The following is an 11067-nucleotide window of genomic DNA, read 5'->3' on the forward strand; positions in this document are numbered from 1 at the left end:
ATTTTCCCTTTGTCTCGCCTGTGCCCGGTGCAGTTTTTGTTTTATTTTCTCTGCTAATTGTGGGTGTGCATGGGTGTGTAAGGTATTTTATTAGTGTCATTTTGTGTGTGTAATAAATTTATTGTTTTGTACCGTTCCCTTTGTTTTTGTTAGTGTTGTGTGGTCTGTGCTCAGCTCAGTTGCTGCACTTGAAGTGACAAATAAATCAGCGGGAAAGTGTAGGGCGAGGAGTGCGAACTGAAGGAGGGGTGGAGAGGGGCGTAGCTGCGGGCTGGTCAGGGCGAACATGTAAGAGAACACCTGTCGCCCTCACCTATAGCAGCTGTCTCCTTTCCACATCATCTCTTACTCTCACACTCATTTTTGATTTTGCAGCAATGTTACTGTAATTGTTTTTAGAGCTGCACTTATGTTTGAACTCATAAAATGCTCTAGATGATGATGATGATGACGACACATGCAATCGCTCATGCAATCTGACTTACAACGAGGTTGCAGATGAAAAAAAAAGAACGATATCCTTTCATTAAATATGGGGTTAATCTCTCTAAATCGGTAAATCTCACGGTCTATTGGATACCTCGAACCGGTTTTAAATGACTTACAGATAAGTGATAGACAGACGAACGGACAGTTCTTTGTGAACTGATTGAGTGATAATGATGGCGGTAGTGATTTTTCAGACAGAACATAAGATTCACGACGTGGTCTCAAGCGCATTGCAAAGACACAAAAAGGACAAAAATTAAGCTGTGACAAAATGAAATGAGCCAGGATGTTGAAATACTGAGAATTTTAATTCGGCCACAGCAGCAAACGTATGTGCAAGTCATTGTTTGAGGTTAGTAGCACCTACAAGGGAGGTTAGTCAAGCTACCGTGATTTGAACTGACAGAGCTGAGTCCTGTGAGAGGTGTTTACCATTGTGGTAGTCTTGGCAGACGGCGCACACCTAAACAACCCTTCTGCACATAGAGACAAATGAAATGATTTCTTTCTGTCGATGCCGAGGATGGTATTTATATTTTTTTTTTAAAATTAAAAAAAAAAAAAAAAAAAAGCAGCATACTCAGACTGGTAGCTGTGATTACTATTGATGGCCTCACTTTCACGCATTCATCACGAGTTTTTTTAATTACACTGAACCAACATTGGAGTTGGGGATATGTCTTTTCTTTAATTCATTGAGACGAGAATGCCATCATGAGCCATATAATGCCACGGATACGATACGAAAAGAAGATTAGGACTGTGGCAAGCTGGACAGGACATGAGGACGAATCCCGACGAGGTCTTCAAGACAGCAAATGTTCGTTCGTTCACAGCATTTTGATGTCTGCCTGACAGACAAAGCCCAACTTTTTCGAGCAGGGCAAGTCATTGATCGAGACGTTGTTCGGGCGGAGGACCTCAACACAGTCCTCGTTGCTCCCACCGTCGTCTGGCTGGCCGCGTTCCCAGAGTCCGGAGTCCCTCAACAAGGTGATACCATCGCTCCACAGGAAGTGACCCTCGGTCGTAATGTCATCTGCTCCAACCCACAAGCCTTGACCGAACGTTGAACTAAGCACTTGCCCTACACAAGACAAAGGGATGTGTTTTTTATTATGAAACAATGGGTTAATCACCGTCAGTATTCAACCTCAAGACTTAGCAATACCTACTGGATGGATGAGTGAGTGAGTGGATGTGTGGGCCATAACTGGGACTGTCATCGACTAATTTTGATGGCAACGATAGTGGTAGTTGCGGTGGTGATGGAGATTCAGTTGAGACACGTTTGTTGTCCTACCTCGAGCGCCTCGAGGTAACGATAAAAAGCACGATAACAAATAAATAAAACAAAAACATATAAACAAAAACAAATAAATAAAACTAATAAATGAAGGAATCAAAACGAGTGACCTCACGATGATACTTCACGCTTGTCTGATGACAAACGCCGTTTAATGGGAGTCAGCAGCCATGTGTAACCTACCGTTCGTGTCCATCAGCAACAGCAATGGCGGGACGTCCAGCTCACGTGACTTCAAGTTAAAGAGATGAGCTCCGTCATCTCCACATCGGTTTTTGGCAGTCTGGTAGTCTTGCTTGGTGGTGTACAGCTTCAGACACCGATTGTGGTAAAGCTCATAACCTTTGTCCACAGGACAGCCGCCTGTACACAATACGTTTCATTGCATTATGAAGCATTCTTTGACATGCAACACACTGCACATCCTTCTAATGCCGCTAATGTAACAGCTTTGCAAAATTCAAAAAGGTAAAATCTCTAAATTTGCTCTTCTGCTTCTTCTTTTTCTTTCTTTCTTTCTTTCTTCTGCTGTCTCTTTTTTTTTTTCATGTACTCGATTGTGTCCATATGCAGATCTCGAATTTTCATCTTATAATTTTTAATAAAACTTTATTTTTGTTGTTTTTCAATTAGATAAACTTTTGAACTTGTCTTGATACCCATCATCACAGAGTTCAGTCTGCTTCTCAAACAAAACCGTATTCTTTCTTAATCGCTATGAATTTCTTGTGAGAAAATGTATACAGCATGTTTGATGGCTTGACAATGATGAGAGGATGCTACACTGTTCCTGACTTATCTCTTCAAAACACTAGACATTGACCCGTGGCAACTGGTCACGTGAGTGACTGTTGTGACCTAACGCTTAATACCCACATTAAGACAGGACTGGAGTGGAAATGTTACACACGATGTTTACACCTCAGTCACTTAAAATCTCTCCGCACTGTTCACAACGCCCCCAACCCCCATCCCTGCTCTACCCCGAACAAAAGATTTGTCGACGTGCAACAAATATCAAAACAAGGAAATATTTAGTAAATATTAAATATCATTATCTAAAAGGTGTCTCAGTACTAGCCTTGCTATCGCCCTTTCATGCTACAGTGCTGCGAACTCAAAACAAATACTAATAACTAAAAAACTGCAATTTTGAGATTGATTTTCTCGGCATCGGGCACATGAGAATAAAACTTAAAATGTTTGGATGCAAAATGTCTAGGAAAAGAAACTTTTAAATATAAAACGTTAGACAATTCTGTAGACTAGTGACCCTAGTCGGTGGGGGGGATGTTTATCGTTTACCAAAAGCGAAACACACCTCCCACCTCCAGCCACCTTCATCTTTAGTTTAAATGTGTATAAGGCAATATTTTAGCTGTTTTACCGTATGTATGATGATTCCATTTCTTTGCAAGAGCAGAAAGATGGAGATCTGTGCTGTTCGTATCTGTAATCGTTACATCAGTATGCAAGATCTCACCAGTCGCCCCTAATAAAGAAAATTAGGGATCAGTATTAGATATATACATAAATATGTACATACATACCTGGGTTTCTTTCGTTGTTTTCGTGCGGTGTTTATTTGTGTCTGTTTACACTGTGTATGTTTGTATGGTGTTTGTATGTTAATGATGTGTTCGTGTTTCCCTTAGTCTATTTGAGTCTCTATCTGTACGGTACACGGACTTTTCGCCGACGGACGTTTCGCCACCGGACGTTTCGGAGCCGGACGTTTTGCCGACCAGACGTTTCGCCACCGGACGTTTCGGAGTCGGACCTTTTGCCGACCGGAATTTCGCCGCCGGACGTTTCGGCGCGGGGCACTTCATTTCGGCATTTCACGCGGGACCTTTAGCCGAAGTCAAGTGTGGGACGCCCCTTAGCTCACACATTTCTCTCGCCATTGTATCAATGTATCAGTGAACTCTCTCTCACTATCCCTCCTCATGTGAACCGTTAGCTCACACATTTCTCTCGCCATTGTATCAATGTTTTTTCTCAAAGCTGTTGCGCATAATCTGTGACAATCAAAGTGAACTGTCTGTGAAGTCTGTGTGTAAAATTTGTTTGAAATAAAGAATTATTGTGTAATCTAGTAGTTACTTTCATTCTTTGAGAAGTAAGTAAGCTCTCTCTCTCTCTCTGACATAATGCGGCGAAACGTCCGGCGGCGAAACGCCGGTCGGCAAAACGTCCGACTCCGAAACGTCCGTCGGTGAAACGTCCGTCGGCAAAACGTCCGCACACGATCTGTACGTGTGCCCGTGCGTGTGCGTGTGCGTGTGCGTGCGTGTGTTACCGTCATGTTGCTCTTGAAAGATACTCTGATTTTGACTGCTCTGTTTTGTTCATCTTATCGCAAGGAACAGGCTCCCTTGTCAACAGGTGCCACACGCAGAAAAAGAACAGCGTTCCCGAGACGAGAACTGAACCGAGGTCAGCCAACCCTCACCTTATAGGTGACAGGCACTAACCATTGCGTCACCAGACCGTCCCAGCCAATAGGAAAGCTGAGACCATAATTATCTTTATTATGCTTATCGTGATTTTGACCTTTTTCCTGTGAGTTGTGATGTTTGTAGGCGTGTATATCGAGAACGAAAGGAGGTTGTTGGTGTCGAAGTAACAGCTTGTACTGAGGTTTACTCATTCAGCAGAAAATTATCTTGTCAGTTTTTCACTTTGTCAGTGTAAGAACTAATTCATGCAAATGTGTCCAAAGAATGAATTTTGTTTACATTTATTATATTTATCGTGTAGTAATATTATAGCCACAAATACAACAGTGTTTATTTGGGTGAAAAATATATGGCAGAAATAAGTAAAGCAAGTAATGAGAAAGAAATTACCCAACACAATCACGACCAAAGCCACTTCCATTTGTGTTGTGGAGGTGACAGCTGAAGTGCTCTGCAACAATAATGTAACTACACAGACAAGATAATTCGACTGAGCACGCAGGCAATAAACTACATTGTTTACCAAACAAAAAACACGTGAAAACAACTTCTCTGCGCTCTCTAAAATAACAGTGTTTACAATTTATTAATTTTCAAAGGTAACCGGAATCAAACATGAAAGGTAAAAATTAAAAAGAGCATAAAAACAAATATTAAAAAGCAAAATTGCCCGATTTCAAATTTAGCCGAAAATATCTTTGCTTCAGTGCAATTCGGTTTTGTTTTTTTTTATTTTTTAAATCAATTTTGATAGTCTTAAAATGATTCAAGCCAGGGGGAGAGGTAAATTTCCAGCCCGAGAAATCCTTTGATCAAGCCCGCCAAGATAACTGCGAATTTCAGTAAATGCATCAGCTTTTTTCATAGCAACACAAATTTATATTAAGTAAATAGCCTTTTAATTAACGTATTTTTTTTTAGGGTCAAGCAAGGAACTTCTTTACGGGATAGACAGGACGCATACTTGTTGTGTAACTTACTGTACAGTTCAGGCCTACAAGTGTCCAACATAATCCTTTCATGGATTTTCGAAGAATGTAAAAATGAAAAAGCTTTGGCTGGTAAAAATTCGTTTGGGCTCAGAAGATTATTTGCACATGTGCCATCATGTCTGGGTGAGTAGCATGTATGCATACTGAATATACCATGAACTCCTTCATCAGAACGAGGTGTGTGAACTTTTTTTTATTATTATTATTATTATTATTATTATTATTATTATTATTATTATTATTATTATTATTATTATTATTATTATTATACTGCAAAACCAGAAACAAACAAATTTGGTAACAAATGTTTTATTATATATTTTATATTATATTTCTAATAATAAAGACATATTTTACAAACTTCAAACAGTTGTTTGACTATGCTGTTTATAGGAACAATATAATTTTCCCGCATCTATCTACGAAAAGGTTGATTATGGTGACTAAGAGGAAAGCAGTGCCAGGCAGGCTGGGATTTTACATGTTGCAAAACTGACCCAATAGAGAAGACTAATTTTTTAGGTAAACAGTTTTGTCTGCCACGTGAGTGATATTATAAATATAAAAATGGCCGGATGTTCCCCATCTCTGACTTAAGCAGGACAATTCAGCGCAGAGTGCAGTTACAAACGTAGCCATGATAAATATTAATGTTATCCTGTACAACCTCTTACCTTCAAAACTCACAGCCCTCTCTGATATTTTCTGTCCTCTGTAGAACTTGATAAGATGCAGCTGTGTTTGAAGGTAGCACGAAGTGAGCAATATATATATACACCCAGTTTTCTGACAGAAGGCAGCCAGTCAAAATAGGTAGCCACACCCCAGGAGGCGTGGTCTGACAAGAGGAAGGCCTGTCATTTGTATGATTTTATGTGGTTGACATCTCGAGCAAAGTACTGGCTCCAATGATTTATCAAGCAGTCTCGTTAGAGAGGGAAAGAGTGAAATGAACAGCAATTGTATATTTCGAATATCAGAGAGGTGTGGTGAGAGTCGTGGAGAGGTTAATTATTTCTGAATGACATATAAGCAATATAGTATAATTACACACCGCACTGTAAATAATTTATTTTTAAGTATTTTCTTAACCAATGTACCATTTAGTACTGACGACCACAAAAAGATAAGTTTTTGTTGTCAATATAATGTGGTCTCTCGTTGTAACGGTTAAGTGAATTTTTTAAAAGCGATAAGCTTCATAACTTTTTGTGGCGTTTGACTGAAACACATACAGTCCCGCTGTGAAAAGACTTGTATGCAGGTCACCGTTTTATTTTTTTAGAAAGAAAACCCTATAAACACGAACCAGTAACATGGGATTTAACTCGATGATATTCATTAAGGAATATTCTGTTGTACAGCACAATTTTTTCATAATTTTATTCTCACATCTTTTGTTTAACAACTTTTTTTAGTGAGGGCTTATGTCCTATACACGGCCATCAACATTTTCCAAAAAGAAAAGTCGTGACGTCATTGTTCGCCGTTGGTAGCCCAACTCTCCAATGCATAAAATAAACATATTGTTTGGTTGTCCTGTTTGCGAGGCCAAAATCCATTTCTAAATGAAATCGTTAGAAATCAGGACAGTGAATAAGTTAACAGTTCTCTACTCAACTCAGTTTTAGCTACAAAAATGGCGTCTCATACTGTCTCGGCTACAATATACTCCTCAGTCTTGCTAATCAAACACTACACCTTGTTTTGAACATCAAGATCCCACACTGACACATTTCTCTTCAGGCTGTTACACAGGCTGCTATACAAATTTTTTGCACAAACATGAAATATTATATCTCTACACAGGAAAGCAAAACAGACCTGTTGACAATCTATCATCCCCAATGAGGTCATCAGCAGCTAAGGTCATATGTCAAATATAATCCAGTCAAATACCACATAATACGCAAAGACTAGCATGTGGACCGGACAGCGGTGTCTTCTTTTGTTTTCAAACTGCTTTCCCAAAGGATATCATAAACAAGAGATCCCTGTTATTTATTTGACTCCTGACAGTTTTTTTTATTATTATTTCGATGATCTCCAGAAGACCCCACCTACTGCTTTTGCTAAATATGCTTACAAAAGCATTCGTCAGGCATTAAAGAGATATGATTCAAAAGTAAGCCAAACACAACACACTTATTTACAATGTATGACATGATAAATCATCCGAGATCTTGTGAAAGCAGAAAAATGCAAAAATAACCCTTTACATAGGAGAATACAAAACAGGTGTGTCTTAGTGTAGACTAACAGACTAAGCCCTTGTCGGTCAGACGATCTGCGGGCGAAACAACAAACTTTTGTCACTCCCTGCTACATAACAACAAACTAGAAGAGTATATGACAACACATAACATTTACCGAATGGAGAAACAATGTACGCAAATTGCAGAGTGCGACGATCCCCGGATGGAGGCTTTGTGAGAACCAACACTTCATCACTCGGTGTGCCACTCCGTCTGTGCACCCGGGGTTCTCTGCACACGGCATGTTTAAGGAATGATTGAGTGGAGGCGGAAATCTTGATCATGTCCCCAAGATGTACCCCTGATGGATTAATGATTACAATAGCCACTTGTATGACAGTAACCTATTTAATATATATATATGAAACTTTAATTTACATGCTAACAGATAATTAATGAAAACTGAAATATCTAATGATTACTTTTAGGTTAGGTATCTCTGGTTTGGCTAATAACTTTCGATATAGCAGTTACACCTATTAAAATGTATCCTTTATGTAAAACCACAAAAAAACTGTTAAGCTGTCCATATTTTGAAGATGTAAAAATGATTCATTGCTACCAGATATTGCAGTGCTTGAAGTTTTATTCGAAGTATTACTCAAAACTATCTTCACCTCTTTTTGCTGCCAATACCTGGATACCTACTGTTATCTTCTATCACAAAATCTTGACGCCTGGTAGCCACTGGGATTCTGGATGTCATTATATATAATGCCTCCTTGGCTCAACGTTCAGAAACCCCCCAGTCTCTGCTCCTAGAGTTTATACCTACAACCAGACAACCAGAGAGCTAAATAGGTGTTTAAATGATGGTCAAACATCTAACCCTCACCTTCATGAGGGGTGCCCTCAAGGTTCAGTATTTGGCCCAGCTCTGTTCATTGTGTACACCCAAGTACATCATGCATCCAGTCTCACAAGGTTTCATATCAATCATATGCTGACCACACGCAACTGTACTGCTCCACTCCACTGGCTGTCTCACTCTGCTACTTGCACTACAGACGCCTGTACTAGCGACATCATGGACTGGATGGTAACAAACTTAGATAAAACGATGATATCAACGACGATAAATCGGAAGCCCTCGGATGCCGTTGAAGAAGAAATCCACCTTTGCTCGTCAGTCTGAGCAAGCACATCAAGGTGGATGAAATGAACATTCCCTTTACATCATCCGTCAGGAATCTGAGATTCATTGTCACTGCAGAGAAGACTCTTGATAAACAAGTTACAGCTGTCTATCAGTCTGCCTATTATGATAAACAAGTTACAGCTGTTTGTCAGTCTACATATTACAAGCTAGGCAAGGCCAGCATACATTCTCTCTAAGCACTCTTGTCTGTTTGTTCTTTCTCGGCTTGATTATTGTAACTCCTTGCTTGCTGACTGCCCAGTGTACCTTCACAAAATCCAGAAAGTACAGAACTCTGCTGCACTTCTGGTGCTTAGAGCTAGGAAACGGGACCACACAACCCCTCTCTTTCGTTTTCTACACTGGCTTCCCATCCGTTCTCGCATCCAGTACAAACTGTCCGTGGTGTCTTTTAATTTCTTTCCTGGCTCCCGCCCTGATGATTTTACTGAATTTTTCTTCCCCTACATCCCAGCTAAACAACGCCACTCCTCGTCTGATGATCCTAACTATTCCTGTCACCATAATAACAACATATGGCCTCAGGATGTTTAGTTACTGTGTCATTTGGAACTTTACTCACAGTTCTTTTCGTCTACACATAGTTCCAATTTTATTATCTCGTTTACACTTTCTTGGCGACAAGAAACTCACTGTACACCCAGTCTACACACAGTCTACACAGTCTACACACTGCTGGGTTCTTCACCGAAGGCGACAAGATTAGATCTAGACGAATCCGCGACCACAAGTGCGCTACCTACCACAATCGCCCGTACACAGAGGAAAAAAGAAACCTTGTCTAGGCAAGGAATCACTTCTAGCATCTACACTCACATTAACATTCACACAACATCCTTCCATACTCATGTCTGCCAATGCCGTCTGCTTCTCTACTGTTTTTCGCTAGAGTGATCTCCCTTTCCTCGCTAACACTCTCTAATTTATACGTGTTATTTACCCTTGCAATTTACAAACAACGAAGGGATTAAACTAACTTTAAAACATAGAGGCACTGACTGATCCGTGACATTCTCAGACACTTGGTCTATGTTAGACAAGGTTACATTAGAAAATGTCAATCTACCTAATAAATGAAAAAAATGTATGGCGGCTTTCAAGCACATTAGGAACAATAACACTTAGAACACTAACAAATGGTTTAATAAAATGCTGCTATATGTTATAAATTTCTTAAGTAAATGTACAGCACTATCGTCTGACATCTCAAACATTTATTCGGATGTCAAAAAAAAAAATTTAAAAAAAAAAAAGGAAATGCCCGTGCTTAGTATGAGTTGCATTTCTGTGTGATTACAGCTATGTCTGCCTCGAAACTTGTTAGTAGTTTATTATCGTCATTCTTTCTGAACAGACAACAGGGATTATAACTGCCTAAAAATCTACTGAAATTTGGGAGGTCGATTCAAAAGATAGATGCAAATCTAAACTCTTTACTTTTGACAAACTTGAAGACCTTATCTTTGACACACATCCATAACTGCTTAAATTCTATCTTTCCTACCTTCTTTAACGGCTTCGAAAGTTCAGTACAACAGTTATTATAGCTAGTGTAAATTTGCATGTTCGTGCTACTATTGAAATTGCTGGAGATGCAACCACTCTTGTCAACATAAACACCAGCACATCGCGCTGTGCGTAAATCAATGAACATATAAGGGAAGTAACTTCAGGTATATTCAGGAATTGTTCACGTATAGATTACTTCCCTTAAAAAGCTGGGGAAGTGGGGGAAGGGACAAGTCAACTAAATAGGTATTTTGCTATATCTGAAAGTAGGCAAAGATGCAGTTGATCAAAGTCCATGTTTGTAACGCTTATCGGTATCTCAATTCCACATGGATTTGTACTCCAACAACCGAAAATGACAAGAAAATAGTAAGTAATAATTAAATTCAGATGCATATTGTAATCAAAAATGTTTGTTTGGCACTATATGTTTGTGTATAATGTAAAAAGAAAACTTTCGTTGTCTTTATTTTAGGTTAATAGTTATAATTATTCACAACCTACCAGTCACTGGATTTTTGGCCTATAGTCCCGTTTTGTTATTTTTATCTCGCATTTGGAGAATTTGTTTTATTAAGCTCCGGTAAACGCTATGCCATGCCAGTATACAAAAGCAATAGGCACCTGAAATCTTTTGTGCCATCCGCAGTTCAGCTACTCAATCACAGATGAACTATCAGCGGTGTGTGTGTGTGTGATGGGTAGGTGTGCATGTGTGTGTGTGTGTGTGTGTGTGTGTGTGTGTGTGTGTGTGTGTGTGTGTGTGTGTGTGTGTGTGTGTGTGTGTGTTTTGGCTTTTTTTTTTTTCATATACATATATTTTGGAAACAGGGCACAGCTTCCATCTAAATTACCCGTTGGGATTAATAAAGTCGTTTGTTATTGTTATTGTTAA

The 11067-nt window shown here is 39.4% G+C and overlaps 1 protein-coding gene across 1 annotated transcript; it reads right to left on the minus strand.

The window, feature by feature from the left end:
• Positions 1 to 1151: 1151 nt before the first annotated feature.
• LOC112561213 (brevican core protein-like) lies at positions 1152 to 6014 on the minus strand. Its single transcript, XM_025233554.1, has 5 exons — positions 5924 to 6014; positions 4648 to 4708; positions 3183 to 3287; positions 1979 to 2158; positions 1152 to 1576 (listed from the first exon to the last, which is right to left on the minus strand). The coding sequence occupies exons 2-5, from the start codon at positions 4676 to 4678 to the stop codon at positions 1320 to 1322; spliced, it is 573 nt and encodes a 190-aa protein (XP_025089339.1). The 5' UTR covers positions 4679 to 4708; positions 5924 to 6014; the 3' UTR covers positions 1152 to 1319.
• Positions 6015 to 11067: the final 5053 nt, after the last annotated feature.

Source organism: Pomacea canaliculata, linkage group LG4 (genome assembly GCF_003073045.1).
Source record: "Pomacea canaliculata isolate SZHN2017 linkage group LG4, ASM307304v1, whole genome shotgun sequence".
In the NCBI taxonomy this organism is placed as follows: Eukaryota; Metazoa; Mollusca; class Gastropoda; order Architaenioglossa; family Ampullariidae; genus Pomacea; species Pomacea canaliculata.